Below are 26,199 nucleotides of genomic sequence, written 5' to 3' on the forward strand. Positions count from 1 at the left end.
CGAGAGAGCGGCGGCCGCTGCTGCTTCGGCCGGACAAGCGGCGCCAAGTCGAGCCGGCGCCTCCGCAGCCTCCCTAAAGCGCACGCGCGGACTCCGAGCGACGCGTGCGCAGTAGGGCCCCGGCCGCCGCGCATGGGCGGTGCTGCTCCGGTGAGACTTTAGTCGCTCCTTTCCGCTCGCCCCTCTCCCCCGCGGGAGATATTTCGCTCCGCCAGAATTGCGGGCTGACTTCCGGCATGTGGCGAACTCTCGCTTTCTCCCGGGCAGCGAGTGAGGAAGGGAGGAGCGGGGGGAAGGCGGGAGTCCTGGGGGTTTGGGGAGGAATAGGGGGCCAGGGACCTGCGACCCTGGGCCACTTCCAGAGCCTTTGCCGGTGGCCTGACCCCGCCCACTCGCTGGACTCCGGCCCCAGGTGAGGAAGTGTGGCCCAATGCGTAGAGCACGTGCCCTCCGGGCATAAAGGCCAGGCCAGGCCCCCTCCTGCAAAGTTCGACCCCAAAGAGACTGCCAGTCTAGGCCAGGGACACGGCCAGGCTAAACCAGAGGGCTTGACCCCTTGCAAGGCATTGCAGGGGGTCAGCCTGGATGACCCTTGGGGAACCCCTTCCAACTCCACAATGCTGCGATTCCTGCACTGCAGGGGGTCGGCGCTGGGTGGCCTTTCGGGGTCTTTTCCAACTCTACAGTTCCGGGATTCCCAGGCCGCTTCCTTTGTATGCCAGGGGGCTTCTCTTTCCCTCTTCTGCTCAGGCATCGGCCGAAGCCGCCCTGCTCTGCACACACACTGGGGTAGCTAGCCATGCAGTGAAACTCTTAAGGGACGTTGAGACTGCCTGCTGTTTTTCAAAGAGCCTTCCTCTCGTTTTTGAGAACTTGTCATTTCCCCTCTTAAGGCCGGCAGAAGTTATGTCAGGGCACATTGGGCTTGTTACCATTTTATTTATTTGTTGTGTTTATGCGTCACTTTTTTTTCCTCTCCTCCTCATGTAGCCCGAAAGCTGCTCTCACACAACTTATTTCCCCTTCCCTACGCAGGATGACGACAAGCGAAGGAGAGGCCTGAGGCGAGGGTGGCAGGGCCAGGCCATGGCTGTTTTCGACACTCCGCAGGAGGCGTTTGGGGCCTTGCGCCCCGGCCTGCGTGCAGCTGACCAAAGCCCAGACGGCGGAGAACGTGGAGCTGCTCCGCTCCCAGCTGCGGACGGTCAGCGACTCTGCCCTGCAGGAACTCCAGGAATATGTCCTCTTCCCCCTGCGCTTCACCCTCAAGGTCCCGGGGCCGAAGCGGGAGCGCGTTGGTCCAGACCGTGGCACAGTGCGTGCCTCGGTGCTCTCCGCCACGTGCGTGAAGAAGCCTGAGCGCTCCTGGAGCTGTTTCTCTGAGCTCTGCCTCTGCCTGGCCTCCCCCTCCAGCCCGCAGCACCTGGCCCTGTGTCGGAGGAGCTGAAGGAGGCAGTATTGCAGGCGCTGCTGGCTCTGCTGCATTCGGCTTCCGGTGATGTCCTGGCGACTCTGTACCAGCCCTCCAACCTCCCGCACCTGGGCTTCGCCGTCTCCTTGCTGCTCTCCCTGGCGGAGCAGGAGAAAGCCAAGCAGCTCAAGATCGCGGCCTTGAGATGCCTGCAAGCGCTGCTTCTGCAGTGCGACTGCGAGGAGGGCCACCAGCCCCGGGCGGCGAGGAGGCGAAGCGTTGCGGGGATCTCTTCGCTTCCTTCCTGCCCGGGATCTCCCTCACGCTCTCATCGGATCATTGCGGGGGACGTGAAGCAAGGCCATGCCGTCGTCGTCTCGGCCATCAAAGTCTTCTCCGGGTGGTAGCTTTGGTCATGGCAGATGAGCAACTGGCACAGATCCCGCCAAAGACGGAGGCATCTGTGCCGGGGCAAAGCAGGCTCTCGGAACTCGTGGTTCACCGAGGCCCAGACTGGGCAAAGAGCACTGCAGCTAGCTCTCCATCCTGATAGCGAAGGTGGTTGGGTCCGTGTCCGTTCATCCTCACTGAAGGCGAGGATGGAGCTGGTGGAAATGGTCCAGCTGTTGATGGCGACCTGCGGCCGGTCTTTGGTCGACTCTGCTGGCCAGCTCCTGAAGGCCTTGGTTGGCCTCGTCAACGACGAGAGGCCGAGATCCGAACTCGGAGCAGCGAGGTCCTGCGGAGCGCCGCGGAGCAGGGAAGTGGTGGCGGAGAACCGCCTCCTTGCCGACATCCTTTCGGAGGACCTCCACTCCCTGGCACCGCCCTTCCGCGCCTGATGAGCTCCCAGGATGACCAGGGCAAGACGGTCACCTGAACTTGCTCCTCGGGTATTGAAGCTGCTGGGCCCCCGGGTCAACCTGGTTCTGAACTCGGCTTCCCACCTCCACCCGCCTCTCCAGGGCCCTTGTGCAAGTCCTGGAGCTGGACGTGAAGGACGTGAAGGTTGTGGAGGAGCGGCGCCTCGGGGACGTGCCAGGGCCTTTACAGCACAGCAGCAGCGCCCAGAGAAAGTGCTTCCGGTTCTTTGCCGGCGAGCGCATATTCTCCTTGCTCCGCAGATCTGCCGGGTCCTCGGGTACTACGGCAACCTCTATTGCTGGTGGACCATTTCCTGGGGCTGTACGGAGAGTCCGCTGTGTACCGGAAGCAGGCGGCGATGGTCCTCAACGAACTGGTTGCTGGAGCAGCAGGGGCTGGAGGTGGACGTCCTTCATGAGCGGGAAGAGGTGGCCAGTGCTGAGGATCTCAGAGGCGTCGTGGCTTCTGTGCTGGAGGAATACGTGGACCAAGCCAACTGGCATCTGGTCACCAGCATCGAGGCTGAGGAGTTGGCCAGTGAACCAGAGGCAAAGTGCTCCGGGCTCCTTGCCGTTCCGCCTGGCCATCCCCTTCCTCTCCCAGATGCCAAGCCCACCGTCCGCGCCATGAACGGCAACATCTGGCAGATTTGTATCCAGCTGGAAGGGGTGGGCTGCTTTGCTTCTGCGCTCAAGCAGGACTTCCGCCCGCTGCTGATCCTCAGCCTTGTACCCCGTCCTGGAAAAGGCAGGAGACGGCACGCTCCTTATCAGCCAGGCAGCCAGCGGGGCCATGGGGGACATTTGCCACGCCTGCGGCTACGGCTCCATCCCGGACCTTATCAATCAGAACGCCGACTACCTGGTGAACGGCATCTCCTTGCACCTGCGCCACCAGGCTCACGTGCCCCGTTGCTCGCGGGTCCTGGAAGCCATGCTGAGACACCTCGGATGCTAACGTGCTGCCCCTAGTGGACGACGTCATCCCAGGACATCCTGGCCAAGCTGACCAGCAGCACGCTGACCGGGCGACCTCGTTCCTTGGGGTCATGCACACCGCTGCTGCTGAGGCTAGGTACCGATTCACTGCCATGCCTCTATCCTGCTTTTTCTTTCAAGGAGCTCAAGGCATAAGCGGCTCTGTATTTATCTACTTGCACTTTTGGGGCTGCTTTCGAACTGCTAGGTTGGCAGGAGCTGGGACCGAGCAATGGGAGCTCAACCCGTTGCGGGGATTTGAACCGCTGCCTTTCCGATCGGCAAGCCCTAGGCTAAGTGGTTTAGACCACAGCGCCACCCACATCCCGACTCTGCACAGTACCTCTTTTTTATTTTAAAAAACTTTATTAAGGAATCAAAATATCTTACCCAGTGAACTGAAACAAATGAGCTGGCAACTTGCTATCATAGTTCTATAGTACAGGTATACGGGAACACGAAGAGGGTGATCTAAAATCAGGCCAGAAAATGGGATTATCGTTCCCTTGGGATCAAAGAGGGCTAGTGGTAGCGAATTTTGGTATGTAGTCAGCACCTAATAAATCTGGTTTTGTGGGAATTTTCCAGCCATGATTTTGTTCCTTAATGCGTGTCAAAAACATCCACCATGCGAGGGCTTAGTCTGTTGGCTTGGTGGTGTCTCGTGAAACACACATCAGATGATTCTACTCTTCTGCAATTGGGATGTGTAGGGCCTTCTGAAACCAAATGTGAAGGGGAAAATCGAACATATTTCTCCATTATTGGGCAATAGTCAATCTTGCCGCAGCCAACAAATATATAATAAGAGTTTTATAAACTAGTTCTGCACGGTCGTCTTCAAATATGGATAATAAATATAGCCTGGCATGGAGATCCACTGCTCTGCGTCTTCCCTGTGTGGCCCAGCCCTCTTTCCCCAAACTGGGACTTAAATGTATATCCCAGCTCCCCAGAATAGAACCCACTTCCACCAGCGTAGTCAAGTTCAGGATTGCTGTGTTGGGCTTGAGGAAGTCACGCTTTCCTCCTCTTGGCAGCTTCCTGGTTTGCGGTGGAGCGCCGGACGGAGAAGGATTTGGAGCAGGAAGGTGGCCGTTTCTCGGGAGCAGCTGGGCAGCATGAGGAAACCCCTTCCCCGCCACTTCTCACCGCAGAGGCCATGGAGGAGTTCTTCCTCGAGTACGTGAAGCAGAAGCGGATTGCAGAAGGCAATCTCACAGAGGAGGAGGAGGAGGAGGAAGGTCAGTGCAGCTGGAAAGCCCTTCAGGTCTCTGGTCAGAGCCCAGGATGTTCGTCCCCAACACACACGACCCTGCATGCGCATCCATAGGTGCATTTGGGAGAGCTTGATTTTTTAAATATATAAATCATTTTAATTAAATTTTCCACTTTTAACAATCCAATCAAATATTCCAAATTATACATATACATATCAAATAGTCCAAATATTCTGCCAAATTACAATTTATTTTTGGGGGGGCTTCCCATGCTTCAAGATTTGGAAGGCTCTAATCATCATCTCAGTTCTCCTGCATTGATATGAGCTTGATCTTTTAGTGTGGCAGCATCTACCCTTCGGAACTCCTGCCTATTGACGCCAAGCAGGCGCCTTCACCATTTGCCCTCTTTTAGTGCCTGCGAGAAACATTCTTGTTTAGATAAGCCTACCCAGATGGGTGTCAGTTTTAACCTGTTTTAGTCTATTGCTATTTTAACTTTTTGGAAGTTTAAATTATTGTTAATCTTTCATGGATAGGTGAATAGAAAACCACTTTGAGACTTGTTTCCCCTACAGTCAAGCAGTGCAGCATAAATTTTATGAAATAAATTAAAAAATGTCGAAACAAAATAAAAAATAATAAAATTCCTTCCAGTAGCAACTTAGAGACCAACTAAGTTTGTTCTTGGTATGAGCTTTCGTGTGCATGCACACTTCTTAGAATCATAGAATCCTAGAGTTGGAAGAGACCACAAGGGCCATCCAGTCCAACCCCCTGCCAAGCAGGAAACACCATCAAAGCATTCCTGACAGATGGCTGTCAAGCCTCCGCTTAAAGACCTCCAAAGAAGGAGACTCCACCACACTCCTTGGCAGCAAATTCCACTGTCGAACAGCTCTCACTGTCAGGAAGTTCTTCCTAATGTTCAGGTGGATCTTTCTTGTAGTTTGAATCCATTGCTCCGTGTCCGCTTCTCTGGAGCAGCAGAAAACAACCTTTCTCCCTCCTCTATATGACATCCTTTTATATATTTGAACATGGCTATCAGATCACCCCTTAACCTTCTCTTCTCCAGGCTAAACATACCCAGCTCCCTAAGCCATTCCTCATAAGGCATCATTTCCAGGCCTTTGACCATTTTGGTTGCCCTCCTCTGGACACGTTCCAGCTTGTCAGTATCCTTCTTGAACTGTGGTGCCCAGAACTGGACACAGTATTCCAGGTGAAGTCTGACCAGAGCGGAATACAGTGGTACTATTACTTCCCTTGATCTAGACGCTATACTCCTATTGATGCAGCCCAGAATTGCATTGGCTTTTTTAGCTGCTGCAGATACACTGAAACGGAAGTCACCAGACCCTTATATGCACATGAAAGCTCATACCAAGAACAAACTTCGTTGGTCTCTAAGGTGCTACTAGAAGGAATTTTTTAATTTTTTATTTTGTTTCGACTATGGCAGACCAACACGGATACCTACCTGTAATTAAAAAATGTGTTTAAGTTCCACCCTGTATCGTTCCCCTAAGTGCCAACCCTCCTTTCTCCTTCCCAGAGGAGCAGCAGCTGCCTGCTGTGGAGCCAGAAGCAAGCGAGCAGAGCCTGGAGACAGAGAGCCTGTTGCCAGCCCATGCCCAGACCGCCAAGGCCGTGATGGAGAGATGCTCCCACTTGCTCTCTGACAAGAGTCTCCGCGTGCGACTGAAGGTACGTGTAAGGACGTTCAGTGGTTGCTCATGAGTAAAGTGCCAGACGCAGAACTTCTAAAAACTAAGTTCTTTATTGTGCACAGCTATGTACAGTGGAGCAAAAGATCAAACGTCCATCTCATCCCTCCGCAGAGTCCAGGAATGAACTCTTCTGGTTCTTTGTCCAGCAAAAGAGGCGTGGGATTCTAAACCCCCACCTCCCTCTTCCACGTCCATCCTGCCTGCGCCCTCGAAGCGTGGGAACCTGACCCCATTCCCCGCTTTCCTCTCGGTGCTGAGGCTCCGCTATCCTCTCAGAGCCCCTGCACCTCCTTCCTGCCTCTGACTCCCCCTCCCCACTGGAGGAATGGTCGCTTCCGGCGCTGGAGGGGGAGGACGAGCTAGTAAACAGCTTAGGGGGTTCTCTATATTGCAAACGCTCCCGCAACCCTACCAGCCGCGGGGAGGAGGGTTTCCTGACAGTACGCCTTGGAGCAGCCAGTTCACCAGACGCTCTGCTGTTGGCCCAGCCCTGGAGACAGTACCTAAGTGCCAAGGGCCAGCGCTTACTTTGAACATGTAAAACAGCAATGAAATGAGTTGCTTTGAGCATGTCCACAGTCCCTTTTCCATAGTTGTTGTTGTTGTTTTATTTATACCCTTGCCAAAACCGGGCTCAGAGCGGCTAACATCAAATCTATCAGTTAAAATGCGCCTGAGACTGATGGGCTTGGCTCATAGCTCAAAGGGCTGATCTTCAAGCTGGCTAGAGGGCACCCTTTGGGTATAATGCAGAAATGGGTTAAATGACACAGTGCTTGGCCTCATGTCTTGAGGAGCACACCCTCCGTGTCTGGATGCTCTGAAACAAGGGTGTCAGGTGCACTGGGTCACCATAGCAGCACCAGCGAGGCCGAGTGTGTGATTTGCAGAGTCCTTCGCCCTTCCGTTGGTCCAGTGATGTGGAGACAGGTATAATGGTCTCTGGGGCATTGTTTTTAGTATGGCCTGTTGTCCCGATCTTTTGCTGATGTTGAGCCCTGCCCTGTTTGCTGTCAGGGTCTGACTCTGAATCTGTCAGAGGAAGAGGCTGTAGGTTTTACACAGCAGCGCTTCGCTAGTTGTGTTAGCAGATCTCTCTGCACATAAGTAGATAGTAGCGCCCAGCTTCGTCTTTGTGTCTGGAGACAAAAAGCACGTCGTTCCTTTGAACTATGCGGGAGAGGAGTTTCCCCCTTAACCGGGGACTCTGGAAGAAGCTCTCTCTAGGGAGCAGGAAATCTCCGGAGTCTCTGCCGGGGCTCCACACCCTCTGCCGACACATCACGCAAGTTGAGGGGTGGTCAGCTACCAACTGGCTTCCGCGAGTGACCAACACATTTTAGTCTTTGAAAAAGAGATCGAGGACTGTTTCCTTCTCGAGGTGAGAACAGAGCAAGAGGGCTGAACACTCTTATATCGCAGAATCACTCGTCTAGCTGTCTCCAGCCCCACCTCCGTTGATGCCATTGTGTTTCTCCTCTGAATTCTCCTGCGCTTCCCCTGGCAGGTCATGGATATCTTGGAGCTCTGCGTGACGGTGCTGAGCCCCCACGAGAGCCACCTCCTTCCGTTGGCCCATCGGACGTGGCCTGCCCTCGTCCACCGCCTGACCAAGGACGATCCTCTGGCCGTCCTCAGGGCCTTCAAGGTGAGCCTGTTCAGAATCCTCAACCCACCCACCCACACACACACCACACCAAGGCCAGCAAGGGGCTGGACTCTGCCCCCGTCGCAGTTCCGCCCCGGGAGGCAAGGGAGGAGCCAGCCGTCTTGACTACAATCTAGTTTCATGGGCCTGATCTGAATCTGGGGCTTCCCCCTATTAGGTAGTGTTGAAATTTTGCAGATTCTGAAGATGAAGGGTGCTAAAACGTTGTAACGTGGCTTGGGAGTTCAAAATATATTTTGGTTAAATTAATATAATTAGTTTTCCTCGGTAAGGAAATTTGCATAGAAATCATTGATTGCCAAGTATTTCCAGTTACATCACCACCATCCTTTAGCTTCAGCTGACATTTTTCTGAAGGTAAAATTAAAAGTTATTTGATTTTCCAAAAGCAGTTTCTGTGATTCTTCATCAGATGTAAGACTTGCCAAGCTAAATGCTGTCTAGTCACAAAATAATAGGAGATTTGAATTCCTCACACCCAAAAACACATTTGAAAGAAAGAGATTTGCAAAAATTAAGTTCCACCCCTAGAATGGCACACCCTAGCCCTCTGTTTAATAAAACTATTTAAAAGAGAGAGAGAGAATGTGATGTTTCTGAATATCAGCTGCTGGAAACCACAAAAGGCTAATCGCCACAGTGGCCAACCAGATGCCTGTGGGAAGAGACCCACAAGCAGGATTCGATCACAGGAGGCCCTCTCTCCTCCTGCAGTTTCCAACAGCTGGCCCTGAGAAACATTAAAGGTAAAGGTAAAGGGACCCCTGACCATTAGGTCCAGTCGTGTCCGACTCTGGGGTTGCGGCGCTCATCTCACGTTACTGGCTGAGGGAGCCGGCGTACAGCTTCCGGGTCATGTGGCCAGCATGACTAAGCCGCTTCTGGCGAACCAGAGCAGCGCACGGAAACGCCGTTTACCTTCCCACCGGAGCGGTACCTGATTATCTACTTGCACTTTGACGTGCTTTTGAACTGCTAGGTGGGCAGGAGCTGGGACCGAGCAACGGGAGCTCACCCCGTCGCGGGGATTCGAACCGCCGACCTTCTGATCGGCAAGCCCAAGAGGCTCAGTGGTTTAACCCACAGCGCCACCCGCTGCCTCCAAAAGAAGGCAAGTCGGCCGATGAGAACAACACATATTTGCAATAAGCAAAACGGGGAATAAAACTAATAGCCCGACAGTGCGGTCCACCGCTGAGCTCCGCAGTGCTGAGTCAGATGCGCACTGGGAGTCCAAAACAGTTCGGCACCGCAGTTGCAGCCTGGCTGAAAACGCAAAGTGAAAAACGGCCACAGGGGAAAAGCAAAGAGGAAATCTCCCTCGCTATGTTTCATCTCCTGTTTGTTTCTCAAGGGCTGGTGCAAGATCTGCTCTTCTTTTTTGGGGGGGGGTTGGGTGGGAGGGGGATTGTGCTCCCCCTGGAGCGAATCTGGCCCAGCTGTGCTCCAGCAGATACTTGCACCTGCCAACTGACGATGATGCCCTCCAGGCTTCCCGTTCAGAGATCTGGCCTACAAGGAGAGCTTTTGAAGTGCAAATGGTTTGAGCGACCTAAAGCTAAAAGCGTAATACACAGGGGCCCCCACTTTGTGGGGGGGGGAACAAAAAAAAAACCCCAGCCAAGCCTGCAATACCCAGCCAACATCTCAAGGACCAGGCAGGATTTTTTCTTAAGCGGGAGAGGAGAAGACGTTATCGAGGAACGCAGTTACCTTTTCAGCATTTTGAGATAGGCTGCCAAGCAGCAGGGAAGGTGATATTTTTTAATTATAGAAATCCCTTTGATCGTGGTGGCCTCCTTTCTGAAACTGCAGAGAGGGAAGGAGAGCACTTCAGTGCGGCAGGGGACCCAGCCCTCCCTGTGCTGGGAGAATCGTAGAATTGCGGAGTCGGAAGGGGTCCCAGGGGTCATCCAGTCCAACCCCCTGCAATGCCTAGAGGCTTAGCAGTTCTTGCACTTTCTTGTCTTTAGTCCTTTGCATGATGCTGCAACAGTCGCTCTCATACACAGAGCTGCGCAGCACTGTGCAAACAGTGTGCAAGCCCAAGCTGCAGTATTTTCTCCAGGCCCCCAGATTTGGGCTGAACGTGGCATAGAGAAGTAATAATAATTTACATTTATAGCCCACCCGTCTGACTGGGTTGCCCCAGCCACTCTGGGTGGCTCCCAACAAATTATTAAAAACACAATCAAACATCAACCATTTTAAATCTTCCTTGAACAGGGCTGCCTTCAGGTGTCTTCTAAAAGTCAGATAGTTGTTTTATCTGTTTGGCATCTGATGGGAGGGTGTTCTCCAGGGCAGGTGCCACCACCAAGAAGCCCCTCTGCCTGGGTCTTGTGAGAGATCACCCTCTCCGTGCAGATTCATGCAGAAAGTGGTTGGCTTGGCACAAAGCAGCTGTGCTCTGAAGCAGAATGAAAAAGAGTCCCGCTTTTCATCCCAGGGGAGAAGGGGAATGGAATGGAGTATCCCGGGAAAGGGCATAGCTGGCTGAAAAAACTGCACAGGAACCCTCAATACTGCAGCATTTTGTTGCAGGTTGCACTCGTTCAAGCAAATGTGACTTGCCTCTGTCAATAAGAGCCCACTTGGTGGAATTTCCACAGCTGCTGTGCACTTTGGGAGCCCACAGCGGCGACTTCCTGCGGCGGCGGTTCTCCAAAGACGTCCTGCCCAAGCTGGCAGCCTCCCTCGTCACCCAGGCCCCGGTCAGCGCCCGCGCAGGGCCCATCTATGGCCACACCCTTGCCTTCAAGCTGCAGCTCGCCGTGCTGCAGGGCCTCGGATCCCTCTGCGAAACTCTGGACCTTGGTGAGTAGTTAATCTGTGGAACTCCCTCCCACAGGAGGCAGTGACGGCCACCACTCTATATGGCTTTAAAAGAGACTTAGACAAATTGCAACAGCCGAACCTTTGTAACCTTAGGATAACGGAGCTTGTGGCTTGGGAACCGCAGTGCAAGGGGCTTTGCCAGCCTGGCGCTTGGGAAAGAGCCAAAATGCAGGGCTGGCAGAGCTGCTTTCTGCAGGGGTCGTGTGTGCCACCAAGGAACTCTGTCCTGCAGCTGATCCAGTCGCATCTCTACCTGCCCGATGCCAGGTGAGAGGCAGAACAAAATAAAAAAATAAAAAAATCCTTCCAGTAGCACCTTAAAGACCAACTAAGTTTGTTCTTAGTTGGATCATAAAGAAGGCTGATCGCCGAAGAATTGATGCTTTTGAATTCTGGTGCTGGAGGAGACTCTTGAGAGTCCCATGGACTGCAAGAAGATGAAACCTCTCCATTCTGAAGGAAATCAGCCCTGAGTGCTCACTAGAAGGACAGATCCTGAAGTTGAGGCTCCAGTACTTTGGCCACCTCATGAGAAGAGAAGACTCCCTAGAAAAGACCCTGATGTTGGGAAAGATGGAGGGCACAAGGAGAAGGGGACGACAGAGGATGAGATGGTTGGACAGTGTTCTTGAAGCTACTAACATGAGTTTGGCCAAACTGCGGGAGGCAGTGGAGGATAGGCGTGCCTGGCGTGCTCTGGTCCATGGGGTCACGAAGAGTCAGACATGACTGAACGACTGAACAACAACAACAATGTTTGTTCTTGGTATGAGCTTTCATGTGCATGTGTATCTGAAGAAGTGTGCATGCACACAAAAGCTCATACCAAGAACAAACTTAGTTCCTCTTTAAGGTGCTACTGGAAGGCATTTTTTTATTTTGTTTCGACTACGGCAGACCAAGAAGGCTACCTACCTGTAGGTGAGAGGTGCTTTGTTCGTGTGCTTTGTGGAAAACGGCCTTGTAGGGTCTGCGACTCCCTGTGCTCCTTCCTTCCCAGGAACCAACTCCCCCTTGCCCACCCCGAGGCCTCAATTCGCTCTGCAAGCCCTAAATCTTGCCAAGCCCTCCTTGTTTGCAGACGCAAGCCGACGCTCTGCCCACCCTGCCGCTTCCCCTCCGGGGCACTCCCTGCGCAAGTCGCCTTCCGCTGACGCTTCTCTCTTCCTATTCCCACAGGTGAGGGCGACCTGAATAAAGTGGAGAGCGCCTGCCTCCCCTACCTCAGCGCCAAGCAGCCTGCCAAGTTGCAAGAGGCCACCTGCAGGTAATGGAAACGCAAGCAACACAAAGCCTTCAAAGTTGTACCCGGAACAGAATTCCATAGCAGTGTAGGGTTCCCTCGGACATCAAGCCTAATCCCCCCTCTCTGCAGAAAAGCCGCCCCCTCATAGATCCATAAATATGCTCCAGGCCACGTGCCACATGCACACCACAAAGCCGGCTGCTTCAGGTGACTCACGCAAGTGAGCCAAGGTGCAAGGGGCCTTGCCCTTCACTCAACGAGGACCTGCATTCATTCATTTCATCATCATCATCATCATTTCATTTATACCCTGCCAATCTAGCTGGGTTTCCCCAGCCACTCTGGAAGAGCTTACAGTCTACATAAAACATAGTAAAATATCAAGCATTAAAAACAGGTATGTGAATAAGTGTGCATGCACACGAAATCTCATACCAAGAACAAACTTAGTTGGTCTCTAAGGTGCTACTGGAAGGAATTTTTTATTTTGTTTTGACTATGGCAGACCAACACGGCTACCTACCTGTAATTAAAAACTTCCTGATACATTTATACACTGTTTAGGGAAGGTTTAAATGTTTGATGTTTTATTGTGTTTTTAGTATTCTGTTGGAAGCCACCCTGAGTGGCTGGGGAGGCCCGGCCAGATGGGTAGGGTATAAGTAATAAATTATTATTTATTATTATTATTACTGCTTGATTGTAAAAAAAAAAAAAAGTGACACAGTTTCCAAAGGGAATAAAAATATCTGTATAAACAGTAAAAACATAACAAAAAAACCCAGCCCTTTGAAACATCCCAAAGATAAAAGTCAGCTATGAACTAAAAAGAGATTAAAACATACATCCACTTTGTACATGTGCGACAGTCCTTGCTAAACCAAAAAGTTTGGAGTCCAGTGAAGGCGCTTGCCCGACGCCAAGTGGCAAGGGGTTCCAGAGTGTAGCTGGCGCCCCACTGAAAGATCGAGTTCTTTCCAACGCGGAAAAGTCATCCTGTGGCTTTGTAACAGTGACAGCTCTGCTGATCAAAGCGGTTCAGTGAGCGCATGTTGAGGGGGGGGGGAGGTCAGGGCGACCTCGTAGGTAAACTGCTGCCAAGTTCTTCAGGGCTTCCTATACTAATATTCACACCTTGAACTTGGCCCAGTGCAGATTTCTGAGCACACACAGGTGTTCTCCTGCCAGCAATTGTGCTGCAGCATCCGGCACTAACCGCAGCCTCTTAGGATTCCAGTTCCAGGTAGGTGGACCAGCCAATGAAATCTTCTCACCATATGTGAGGAAAAGGCAAATTTGGCTCAGTGGGAAGCCTGCCTCGTCCTGCCTGCTGTTTTCACCAAACCAGGCAAAGCTGGCTCCCCGCCCCCATTTTCTTTCTGTTTTCTCTCTTCTGTCCCTTTGGCCCTGAAAGTTACTTGCGCTTGCCTGAGCCCAAATCCGTTTCTCTCCACCCCTTGGCAAATCCTGGAAAAGGACCAGGCCCTCTGTTGCAGTCGTGGCTTCTTAACTGCTCTTTAATGCATCTTCAGTCAAGGAAATTTGGAGGAGGAAAGGAAACCCTGGTCAACTCATGTTAATAGCAGAACGAGCAGCAGTGGCTCTGTTGCTGGGGCTCCAGTCAAGGCCGAAATGCCCTGGGGGCAGGGGCAAGTGCTGAGGGTCCTTGCTCTGCCACAGTGGGAGCTGAAGACCTTTCCCATCTCGAGAGTTTCTGCAAGCTTAATTCAGGTAATGTGAGCCTCTCCCTTCCCAGAGGTTAAGAGGACCTGCTTTGTGGGCGCCCAGCCTGAGTCCTTCCTGCCAAACAGAAGACGGAGAGGAGACACGATAACCATCTTCAGAGATCTGGAGGGCTGTCACATGGAAGACGGAGCCAGCTTGCTTTCTGCTGCTCCAGAAGGGAGGGCCCGAAACAATGGATTCTAGTTACAAGGAAGGAGATCCTGACTCAACATTACGAAGAACTTTCTGAGCGTAAGAGCTTCCCAACAGTGGAGCAGACTCCCCCGGAAGGTGCTGGACTCTCCTTCGCTGGAGGTTTTCAAGCAGAGGTTGGGTGGCCATCTGCCATGGATGCTTTAACTGAGATTCCAGCATTGCAGGGGGTTGAGCTAGATGGCCCTTGGGGGTCCCTTCCAATCTGCTTTTTTTAATGCCATGCACTATTTTATAATATAATAGCACTATTTTATATATAATAGGACTGCAAAAAGATCAAACTTATCCATCCTTAAAGAAATCAGCCCCGAGTGCTCACTGGAAGGACAGATCCTGAAGTTGATGCTCCAATACTTTGGCCACCTTGAAGAGAAGACTCCCTGGAAAAGACCCCGATGTTGGGAAAGATGGAGGGCACAAAGAGAAGGGGGCGACAGAGGACGAGATGGTTGGACAGTGTTCTCGAAGCGACTGGCATGAGTTTGGCCAAACTGCGGGAGGCAGTGGAGGATAGGGGTGCCTGGCGTGCTCTGGTCCATGGGGTCACGAAGAGTTGGACACGACTGAACAACAATTTTATAAAGTTCTATAATGTCGCTTGTCACTCTAAACTAGAAAAAGGCCCCAGATGCTGCAACCTTTTTTCATGGACAAAGTGGGTAGATAAATTTCTCTCTCTCTCTCTCTCTCTCTCTCTCTCATAACATACGGACATCCAAGTTGAATGTTGGAGGACTCAGGACAGATCAAAGGAAGTCCTTCTTCACTGTGAGACCAGAATGCTGGCCTAGGTGGGCCATTGGCCTGATCCAGCAAGCTCTTCCTATGTTCTTCACCATGAGCTGCAGGGCCCCAGATTCCTGCCCACCCCAGCCTGCGCCGAAAAGGCTATTCTTGGAAAAGCCAGAGCATCGACGACAGTCTTTTTTGCAAAGCAGATCGGCCTCTTCCCTCCGTAGAGAAGCTTCTGCGCTGAGCAGCCTCCTTCCAACTTGCCCAGGCGAGCCAAACCCAGTGAGATGCTCCAGCTGCGTTCAGCGCAGACTCAGCGGGTTTGCACAAGCCAGCTATTCCGAGCCGTTTCTCGCCACGGTTAAACAGGCGCCTCTCCTTGGGCCGCTTTCATTCCCCGCATCCCCATCTGCATCTGCCAAGTTGCGAGCTCTGGTGCAGAGCCCTGCCAAGCGAAAGCTTAAAAACAAAGTAAAAATCAATAAGCCACACTTGAACAAAGCAAATACAAAGGCGAGCACGTCTGCTTGGATTAACCCGGGCATCTTTTGCCATGGAAACGGAGGTTGCTTGGAAACTGCTGGAGTAAATTCATATATAAGGAGTCAAGTTGCTCCTTAAGCGGCACAGCCCTCTGGACCGCCAGGGGAGAATCTGCGCCCAAGAGGAGAAGGGTCTTGGCGTGGAGGGAGGGTCCACCCAGGGTCAGGCTGGACTTGAGATGGCCAGGCAGGAAGTGGAGGCACCTGACGGAAGGGGTCAAGGTGCCTCTGCCATGCCAGGCTGGGGAAGGCGGTCTCCGTGCATCCCCTTGAGGCTTTGCCCGTTCAGGTGAGAGCCCTTCCTGGGAACCAGGCCAGTCTGCAAACTGGACATTTCCCTCCCTTTTATATTAAAGTTAAGGGTCAGTTTTATTGTATTGAATTTCCACTCAAACGACTTACAACCAAAACTAAACAAACAAAAACCCACATAGATGCATTAGAAACTTTTTTTAAAATGTTTAAAACACGCTGCCCACTCGTAAGATGCCACAGATAGTTACAGGCCAAAGCCTGGGAGAAGAGCAAAGTTTTTGCCTGGCGCTGAAAGATGTCATAGAATTGTATAGTTGGAAGGGACTTCTAAGGGTCATCTAGTCCAATCACTTTCAATGCAGGAATTTCAGATAAAGCATCCATGACAAATGACCATCCAACCTCTGCTTAAAAACCTCCAAGGAAGGAGAGCCCTCGCCCTCCCGAGGGAGACCACTCCACTGTCGAACATCTCTTAACTGTCAGAAAGTTCTTCCTCAGTTTTAGTTGGAATCTCCTTCCTTATAACTTGAAGCCATTGGTTGGAGTCCTACCCTCCAGAGAAGGAGAAAACAACTATGTGGTGAAGGCACCAGGCGAGACTCCCTGGGGAGAACATCCCACAAACGGGGCCACTGCAGAAAAGGCCCCGTTCTCGTGTTGCCACCCTCCAGACCTCTCTTGGCCTCTGGCCCTCAGATAATGATGTAGGGGCCAGGCCAGTTCATAGGGGGAGAGGCGGCTCTTGAGCCATTGTGTTCCAGATCCTGCTTGCTCAAGTGTGGATGGAGAAGCCAAGCCTGTTTCTCACGTTGGCTCTTTCACCTACGGGACCTTTCCCCCAACAGTAAGAGAGAAAGGCCTGCTGGATCCAGCCACTGACCCCATTCAGTCCAGCATCTCTCTTTCTAGATTCACGGGAGAAATCCTGTCCCGTCTCCATTCCGCACATGCACCTTCTCTCCCCAATAAGAGCATAGTATGAGCCCGCTGGATCAGGACAACAGAATCGTAGCGTTGGAAGGGACTTCTAAGGGTCATCCAGTCCAACCCCCTGCAATGCAGGAATCTCAGCTCAAGCATCCCTGACAGATGGCCATCCAACCTCTGCTTTGAAACCTGCAGGGAAGGAAAGTCTGCCACCTCCTGAGGGTTTCCGTTCCACTTCTGAACAGCTCTTAGTGTCAGAAAGTTCCTCCTAGCATCCTCTTCTCACTGGTGGCCCTTGGGGAAACACGCAGGATCCGAACCCAAGACTACTCTACTTTCCTGTGGCTTCCAGCAACTGAGATTCAGAAGCATCGCTGCCTCTGACTGTGGAGGCTGAGCAAAGCCATCACCCCCCCCCCAAAAAAATAGCCCTATCCCCCGTGAATTTTAAAGCCACCCATCCTGGAGTTCCACGGATTAACTCTGTGCTGTGTGAAGAAGGACTTGTATTTTATCCGTCCTGAATCTTCCAGCATCATTGGACGTGGCTTTCAGCAGCTGTGCCCGAGCTCTGCCGGCTTGGAGGTCCCGGTTCAATCCCCAACTTTTCCCGTTAAAAGATCCCTGGCAGGAGGACTGGGGAAGGGGCTTTTGCCAGCGGCTGTGGGGAGCGCTTGCCAGCCCGAGGGTGCCAGAGCCGGGCTGGACGGACCGGCCGTTTGGCTTGGTGCGAGGCAGCTTCATGCGTCTGTTGACTCTGGCCGCTGCCGCCCGGTGCGGTTCAAGTGGGATTGGGTTGCCAGATGGCGTCCAATGCCCGGTGGGCTCTGTGGCCGTTGCTGCCAAGACGAGGCAGGCTGTGCGTATCAGTCAGGGCTGCAGAACAAGTTTCTGCAGTGGAGTTTCTCAGGTGCTTTGTAGGCACAGGATGGGGATGAGGGACAGGGATGTGATGGAGCATCTGTGAATCATAGCGCTGCAGGGTTGGAAGGGGACCCCCAGGGCTCATCTAGTCCAACCCCCTGCAGTGCAGAGACTCCCAGCTAAAGAATCCCCACACAACTTCCAAGGAAGGAGCATTCGCCACCTTGGAAGGTGCCAAAGGCATAATGGGCTGCATCACGGTACCCCTTCCATCTCTTCCTCTGATTTGGGGAGCCCAGAGTTGCCCTCTCTGTACATTCTAAGGCATTGTAGTACTTTTCTCTTTCCTGCAGAATCCCCTGTCTCTGCCTTTTATTTTATTTTATTTCATTCATTTCATTTCATTTCATTTATTTCATTTATTCATTTATAGGTGGCATGCATACTTATCCTCTTCCTCATTTTATCCTCACAACAACCCTGTGGGGTAGGTTAGGCTGACAGCGAGCGCTTGGCCCTCAAGGTCACAGCCAGTGAGCTTCGTGGCCCAGTGGGGGACTCCTAGTCCAGCACTGTAACTGCTATGCCACGCTGCCTCTATACTCAATGAATAAACACCATTCATTGTGGAGCCTGTCTGGTCCTCTTGCAAGTGTGCGGTTCCTCGCCCAAGAGGATGGATTTCTCCAGGCCTGCCAGCCGTTTCCTAGGCCACGGAAGAAGTGCTGCGATTATCCCTCTAGGAAAGGGCTCCGCTGAATCCCAATCAGGCCTGAAGAGCCTCTCTTGGCTCCAAGAGAGGTGGCTTGGCTGCGGAGAGTATCTAATTCCAGCCTCTGAGGCCGTCTCGGTGGGCACAGTGGAAACACACTTGCCCCGAAGAGGCAGGGAAGCGTCTGAGCTGGGTGTTGCCTTGACTGGTACAAACAAGAAGCTGGAAAAGCCACGTAAATCCATTAGAAAGAGAGAGAAGGAGAGGCCGGTTTCCTCTCCAGACGCCTTCTCTGCCTGCAGTCAAGTCTTTGGTGTTTGGATTTTGCCCAGTTTCCCGCAGCAGCTCTAGAGTAGGCCAGTGGTTGTCAAACTGCCAACCTCCGGGAGGGTAATTTTGGATTGATTCGCCTGGAGAAAAGCCGCAGAAATCTGCCAGGGGGATCACACAGGTCTGAGGGATCCGGCTTGGGCTGCCTAGTCGGTGCCATGCTTTGGAACCAAGTAGCTTGATCAATTTGATTCGATTGAGTTCACTTATATTCTGCTTTCCCACAATGAGCTGTGGGCAAACCATATTACAGCAGACATTCAAAGCATCAAAATGCGGAGCGTTGGAAATACTGCTGTACAAAATGCAGGGCGTGTCAGTAAATTAAAAAAATGACAAAAATCAACAATTTGGCTCACACAGAATTACTTCAGAAACCCAAACAATCTAAACCAATTTTTTTAAAAAAATTCCTTCCAGTAGCACCTTGGAGACCAACTAAGTTTGTTCTTGGTATGAGCTTTCCTGTGTATCTGAAGAAGTGTGTATGCACATGAAAGCTCATACCAAGAACAAACTTAGCTGGTCTCTAAGGTGCTACCGGAAGGAATTTTTTAAAATTTGGTTTCGACCATGGCAGACCAACACAGCTACCTACCTGTAACCCAAACAGTGTAGGCTATAAGTACAAAAACACATTTAAATTTAAGCTGTTTAGATTTTTCAATCCTGATTAAGGTAATTTCTAGCAAAGTAACAGTAGAACAACCACACCAAATTTACTGTTGTTTTGGCCACAGGGTATTTCAGGGGGCATTTTCTGCAGCAGCAGTTCCCACACCTTTGGAACTCATTGCCTGTTGAGCTCTGGATGACCAGCAGAGTGCAAACTTTTTCGGGAAGTTCTTAAAACTCTCTCTCTCTCTCTTGAGGTGGGGTGCCTTCCTCATTTCTTTGATTGCTTTTGGCTTTGATTCTATTCTAGCAATTTTGAGTGGGCTTTTAAAGAGAAAAGCATGATTTATAGACACTCCAGGTCCCTTCATGACCACCACTGTGCGCATTGGATTCTGTACCTGATATCTGCATTGGAGGATGAAGTCCCATGGAAAAGCAGCAGCAATGGCAAGATTTATAAGTCAGTGAGAAAGGAGACTGCACAATGAAACTGTTTGCAGAATTCTGTGAGAAGGAGAGAGAGAGAAGGAAAGGAACCGCTCTGTTGGCGTCAGCTAGATCGGCCTTCCCCAAACCGGGGCTCCCCTGTTGCCTTCGGACTACAACTCCCTGGTCGGGGCCCAGTCTGACCCCTCTCCTCCTACAAGACCCTATATATAAGAGGCCTCTCTGACTTAAGGTTACCAGACGTCCCCGTTTCCCAGGGACAGTCCCCGGATTTACAAATCAATCCCCGTACAAAATCCATTGAAGTTGAAAAAGTGTCCCCGGATTCACTGGAAAAAACCTGGTAACCTTACTCTAACTCCTCTCACCGGCTCATATAAATTGCTGAGTCTGGTGAGTACCTAAGGTTCCCAACCCCATAATCATAATTTGATGGTTGCCTTCTGACCTTATTTGATTTTAATCCGATTTCAAGCTGTATTTCAGTCAATTGCTGAATTTTATGCTTTAATGTATTTATATTTTAATTACAGGTGGGTAGCCGTGTTGGTCTGCCATAGTCGAAACAAAATAGAAAATTCTTTTCAGTAGCACCTTAGAGACCGACTGAGTTTGTTCTTGGTATGAGCTTCCGTGTCATCCTTAAATATAGTGACTTCTGTTTCAGTGTATCTGAAGAAGTGTGCATGCACACGAAAGCTCATTCATACCAAGAACAAACTCAGTTGGTCTCTAAGGTGCTACTGGAAAGAATTTTATATTTTAATGTTAGCTGCCCTGAGCCCAGTTATGGCTGGGGAGGGTGGGACATAAATAATTTATTATTATTATTATTATTATTATTATTATTATTATTATTATTATTATTATTTAGTTAATTATTATTATTTATTATTAATTATTCCCCAAGCCAGCATGACTGCGGTGACTGGGGCTGATGGAAGCTGGAGTCCACATGCAGTGGAGAGCGCCAGGTTGGGGAATCTCAGCAGCCACATTGTGTGCAATTCCTACTTTTAATAGAGCAAGTTTGGGAAGAGATCATAATGTCATCTCAGGTGTTAAGCTAAGTGTGTGTGTGTGTGTGTGCGCGAGAGACAGAGAGAGAGAGAAGGTATGTTTGCGTAAGATAGATAGATAGACATTCCTTCCAGAGATTTACTTCTTTCTCTCACAGCCTTTTAAAAATTTAATCTCCAAACCGGCTGCTGCTTTATGTAATCACATTCTGAAAATGCAGCTAACTCTGAACCCACAGTTATTCACCTCCGTGTGGGAATGTATTGATGAAGGAAGTTGAAAATAGGAAGTGGCAATGCCTTTAATCAGGACTCTCTCATTTTTTCCCGGGCCTCGTCTCGCAGCAAGTAAGCATTAAGGCGGAGGAGAGCGCTTATTTAGCACATTGCAAGTTTCCAGGGTGCTGACTGTGCCGTGAACCGGAACCGTGCTTTTTTTTGGGGGGGGGAGGTGTGGGGAAGAAACAAGAGGCTTTGCCTGGAGGCAGGACTCCAAATGAGTTGAGACAGGGCTGGTGTTCTCCACAGCCGTCCAGGATCAAACATATGGATTGCAAAGCAACCGGGATGAATTAACATCCTTTCCCATTGATTAGGTGGAGAGAGGCTGGCAGGGAACAACCTCTGCGGAGCAAAAATTGGTCTCCGGCCACCCAGTCCAAAAGAACGGAAGAAAATCCGTGTGGAGAGGGCAGAGGGAAAGTTGTTTGATTTGAAGACGGGGCAGTAGTTGCAGGGACTGGACTAGGAAGGCAAGACTTCCCTTAGCTGCGATGTGAGCCTGGCCTCGATTTGCTGCGATAGCGCTGTGTCAGTATGAAAAGCCACCGCCCTGCACCCATTAAACTGCTGGGCCTCCAAAGTAGGAATTTGGGGGAAGCCTGAAAGGGGGCAGAGCGACGTGAGACTCAAAGGGAAGCAACCTCCGGACATCAGTCTGAATGATGCGATTTGGCGATTCCCTTTTTTTATAAAAGGAGAAGATAAAGGGAAGAGTCTGGATTCTGGGAACAAATCACAGGCCCCGATCCGTCAGTAATGGTAGGTGCTGACCTACAAGGAAGCTGTACGTTGGAAAATACGAGGCACATAAAAGGACGTCCTTCTTCACACAGCACATAGTTAAACTATGGAACTCTCTGCTGCAGGAGGCAGGGATGGGCACTGACTTGGATGGCTTTGAAAGAGGGTGAGACAAATTCATGGAGGAAGAGGAGAGGGCCATCAACGGCAGTTAGAGGCAGCAGTGCTTCTGGAAACCAGTTGCTGGAGGCCATGGGAGGGGAGAGGGATCTCGTGCTTGGCAGGTCAAATGATATTCCACTGGCCGTGGCAAAGTTTCTTTTGGAGGTTATAAGAAACAAAGATCAAAATGACTGCCTTGGTTTCTTCCATCTGTCCGTCTGGTCGTTTCAACTGTATCTTGTTTTGAAATTGCCTTGTGGGTCTTTGGACCGCAATAAAGGATGGATTGATTGGCAGGTTTCCCAGGAGAGGCACTCGGTTGGCCACTGTGGGGACAGGACACTGGACTAGACGGGCCGCTGGCCTGATCCTGCAGGCTCTTGCTTACATTCTAAGCATTCTTGTGCTGAGCGATTGATGCTCAGAAATAGCCGTGTGCCTTGCAATTCCTTGGCGCTTTGGGGAGGAGTAGCCGGGTTGGTTCTCCATCATGTTAAGGAGACCTTTACTGGACCAATTAGTCTTTTCAGAGGATGCCTCAAGTCAGCATTTGAGGAGAGTGGAGTCCTTGTTCAGGTGGACGTGATCAGAAGAATTAATGAAAGAAGAGATCCTGAACCCTCAATGCTGTGCTGCTGCTGCTGCTGTTGTTGTCTAGTCGTTTAGTCGTGTCCGACTCTTTGTGACCCCATGGACCAGAGCACGCCAGGCACTCCTGTCTTCTAGCAATGCTGTGCTAACGCAAGTCTAATAGGGGGGCTGGGGTGAGCCTGGGTTCCCCAAATCCTGGACCTGGCATTATTAGAGCCATTCAGCGGTGCGACGGACACCAGCAGCCTACCTCACATCTGAGTTGGGCCTCCCTTCGCTTGCAGCCTGAATTGATCTAGCCTGAGATACTGGCACAGGCTAAATGCCTTCGAGGATCTTACCCTTAAGCTCAGCTGGTTAGAGCAACTAAGGAAGGGGGGCTGGGCACAAAAGTGGCAAGATGAGCTTAGGGTTTATAATCTAGAAATGCAGAACTACTAAGCCCTTAGGCCACGTGGATTTTTGATCAGGATGCCAACCAAGACAGAGCATCCATCATTGCCGCCCATTACTCTACTTGGTATACCCCCAAATCCAGACCAATTGCTCAAGGCCCCGTCACCTTGAGGCTCTGACAACAACGCAGGGCCTTTGCAGAACTAAGATTCCAAGGTGCCCTCAGCATATTTAGAGGGGAGATAGCGGGGAATTCGCCATACGGATCGCAAATGTATACATGGATGCCACCAGGTAGAGGACATCGCAGTCTATCTGCTGATTTGCCCCCTGTAGACACCGGCCAGAGGGAAATTTATATCGCCAGTTCTTAATTGGCTTCCAGGTCGATCTGCACAGGAAGTGACCGTTGAACTCCTAGCAGGTAAACATGTAGATATTACACACCAGGTAGCCAAATTTGCGCTGGCAGCCAAAAAGCTCCGTTCCGGCTATTGTGAATGCATTCCAATCTTAGGTTTTAATGTTGTAGATTTCTTTTTTACGTTGTAAACTGCTACAGGTTATGTTGTATGGTTTTAGAGGAAAGTTTTCCTTTTATTCTCTGTTGAGCATTGTAAAGGGCTTGGGCTATATACAGTGGTGCCCCGCTAGACGAAAAACTCGCTAGATGAAGGCTAGACGAAAAAGTCTATGGGGCTGCCTCGCAAGACGAAAAATTTTCATCTTTTTTTTTTTTTCATTTTGCGGAGCGCGGCTGCCATTGCCGCTCCGCAAGACGAAAAACCCGCTAGATGAAAATTTTCGCAAAACGAATTATTTTCGTTAAGCGGGGCACCACTGTGCAATAAAATGGATTGGCAAAGAGCCCTGTCTTTGACTCCCACAAGATGCGGTGGGCTCTTCTTCACCGGAGGTCTCTAAACAGAAGCTGGGTGACCACCTTTCAGGGATTCTTTAGCTGTGATTCCTGCATTGTGGGGGGGGGGTTTGGACTAGATGACCCTTGGGGTCCCCTTCCAACCCTGCGGTTTTATGATTCTAGACTTCCCATTGACTCAGCTTCTCCTCCCTGCTTTTTTTTTTTTTGTCTCCGCAGCGTTTTCCTCCACCTGATGCTGGTGGACCCGGATGCCGTCTGGCTCTTCCTCAGCAGCGTCTGGTGCCCCCACCCCTGTGAGCCCCCCCACCCCAGCCTGCGCCCCGTGAAGCTGGCCGGGGCGGAGAAGAAGCGGGATGAGTTCACCGACAACGTCGCGCGCCTGCTGGGCGAGCTGCAAGGGAGGGAAGGAGCGGCGGTGGCAGCTGCACCCTGAGGGCCACCCTTGAAGCCTGGGGAGACGGGAGCCTTTTGCTAGAAGCTGGGGGTCCGGTGGCGCTCCAGGCAGCAGCAGGAAGGGGAACAGGAGGGTCGATGGGGGAAGATCCTCAGGCAGCATTGAGGAGTGTCGGAGGTGCACCTCCTTGGGGGAAGGTCTCAGCTGGCCAGAGAACATGACTGAGCAGGAGATGACAGCACCTTCCTAGGGACCGCAGCCCATCCGCACCTCAGCTTGATGTGGAATAGGCACCCCTTTTGAGTCCTTTGATTCCCCCTCGTCCATACGGCATGCACCGGAAACAGCCGCTGCCCTCAACGTTCTCCTTCTAAATCTGGAATTTCTCTGATCCAAAAGGGACACCTGCTCTACCTGTCATTTTTATTCATTCAAGAAAAGGTTATGCAATATTCTGCAAAATGCAGTGTTGTGCAACAGCATCTGGTGTTGCCGTTTACATAGTGCATCTGCAAATACAGGCGTGAAATACAGACATGAAATAAAGCCAAAGTAAATAAACCACAGGCCTGTTTTGCTGCGTAGGTGGCAGTGGCTGCAACTATAGTATAGACATTATGGTTAAGCAAGACAAGGTTCCCCTGTTGCTCCAAGTCATTAAAGTATTCAGATGCCCCGAGTCACTGCGTTGACCATATTGGTTCATAGGTGGGGGGGGGGGGGTCCTCAGCCATGTTCCTCCTGGCTTACAAATGAAGTCAGATCAAGCAGGTAGGAAGTTGTCCTTTGCCTTTGGCTTTTGCCAGCTTTCCCTGGACACCTTTGTCCATTTCCCCCCCCTTCTTTTGACATGGGCGTTTTTTGAAGTGGAGCAGCTCCTGCAGGCGGCAGGGCTGCTTGAAAGAGCAAATCGTAGAAAGCAAGGAGAACAGACCCCCAAATCCCCTGGTTGAAATCGCGTCCGAATATAAACCACTCAGGCATGCACTAGCGAGGGGATGAATCGGTGATGTGAAATGTGGATTTTCCGGGTGGGTCTGGATGGGCCCTAGTTAGTATTCATGCCCAAGGGATGCTCGACTTTCCTGTAGGTTAAAAAAAAAGTCTTGCAGTTTTCTGAAATTCTTGTTTTGCCAAATATCTTGGATGTTGGGTTTCAGGAGGGCGGAAACATGTGCAGATGATGCATAGGGAATGTTGCGGCTTTGCAACCACGCAGTGAGCTCATGCAAAATCCGTCCTTGTTAGCTTGAAGCAAAGAATGCAGATATCTTCCCCCTTCCATCCTGCACCATCTCAGGCTCAGGAAATTCAGTGCTGCCTTCTCTGGGAATGTGAGGAGGTGAAGAGCTGAGGGGAAATGCATGGTTGCTTCAGGTGGAGAGGGCAAAAAAAAACCAAAACTCCTGCCTGTGCAGATTTTCAAGAGACTGATGAACCCCGAAGCAAAGAGTGATCCGTTACCCAGGAGCAGCCCAATGCAAAACTTTGCCAGCTGCCTCCTCACTTCTCCACCAATTATTTATCGCAGACAATCTTTGCAAACTCCATCACCCATTAATCTCGTTGCTTGGTGGAACCGTTCAAAATATAGTGCGATTTTTTTAAACACAGGGGAGAGAGAAAGAAACAGGATGCCACTCTTTCTAACACCGGTAAATGCTGTTGGGCTTGCTTCTGAAATAGATCTCTGTTGCAGAAGCAGGGGGCTGCCTTTCTTCCAGAGAGTTGGGGAGGGGGTTGCGCCAGGTCTGTGTTGCTATCTGACTACTTCAGTAAAAACCTCTGTCATGTCTCTTCTAACTTGCCTTTTCTCTAAACCAGGGGTGGCCAACTCCAAAGAGACTGCTATCTACACTCAGAGTTTAAAAACTGGCAGTGATTTACCCCCTTTTGGGGGGTTCAGATCAAAGTTGTTAAGCTTTTTTAGGGAGGAGGAATGCCCCGTTTTTTAGGGGTTTAGGTCAAAGTTGTTGAGATTTTCTGAGGTGGGAGGAAAGCCCTGTTTTGGGGGGGGTGAAGGGCTAAAATGTAGAGCATTTTTTAGGGGAGCCAAAGTTGTTGAACTTCTTTGGGGGGGGGGAGCCAGTGATCTACCTGTTGGATGTGCCTGCTCTAAACTAAAAAAAATCCCAGATGCTGCCCCCCTTTCCTCATGGGGGAGTCTCTCTACCCCCCTTGATCATTTCTGGCGGCCCTTTTCTGAACCCCTCCCAACTCTACAATCTCCTCATTTGTTGTGTTTAGATGCTACAAGAAAGTGGGAGGGAGGGAAAGAGATGGAGCAGCAGGAATGTCTAGTTCCTCAATGAAGGTGGAAAACAGGCCTGATGGCATTACAAAACGGAGCAAGCCGGCTGTGCAGACTCTTTCTATCTCCCTGCATTTGATTTCTGGGTCCC

The 26,199-nt window shown here is 51.0% G+C and overlaps 1 protein-coding gene across 1 annotated transcript; it reads left to right on the plus strand.

The window, feature by feature from the left end:
- The first annotated feature begins 127 nt into the window (after positions 1 to 127).
- On the plus strand, positions 128 to 24,445 carry TTI1 (TELO2 interacting protein 1). Its single transcript, XM_033154009.1, is given in 25 exon segments — positions 128 to 150; positions 1,036 to 1,131; positions 1,133 to 1,424; positions 1,427 to 1,672; positions 1,675 to 1,742; positions 1,744 to 1,804; positions 1,807 to 1,944; positions 1,947 to 1,997; positions 2,000 to 2,119; positions 2,122 to 2,174; positions 2,176 to 2,230; positions 2,233 to 2,287; positions 2,289 to 2,364; positions 2,366 to 2,528; positions 2,531 to 2,569; positions 2,572 to 2,666; positions 2,668 to 2,994; positions 2,996 to 3,220; positions 3,222 to 3,325; positions 4,270 to 4,529; positions 6,031 to 6,182; positions 7,713 to 7,853; positions 10,487 to 10,691; positions 11,892 to 11,979; positions 23,620 to 24,445. Coding segments are annotated over 25 exon segments (3,345 nt in total). The 5' UTR covers positions 128 to 132; the 3' UTR covers positions 23,837 to 24,445.
- Positions 24,446 to 26,199: the final 1,754 nt, after the last annotated feature.

The sequence above is a fragment of the Lacerta agilis genome, chromosome 6 (assembly GCF_009819535.1).
Source record: "Lacerta agilis isolate rLacAgi1 chromosome 6, rLacAgi1.pri, whole genome shotgun sequence".
In the NCBI taxonomy this organism is placed as follows: Eukaryota; Metazoa; Chordata; class Lepidosauria; order Squamata; family Lacertidae; genus Lacerta; species Lacerta agilis.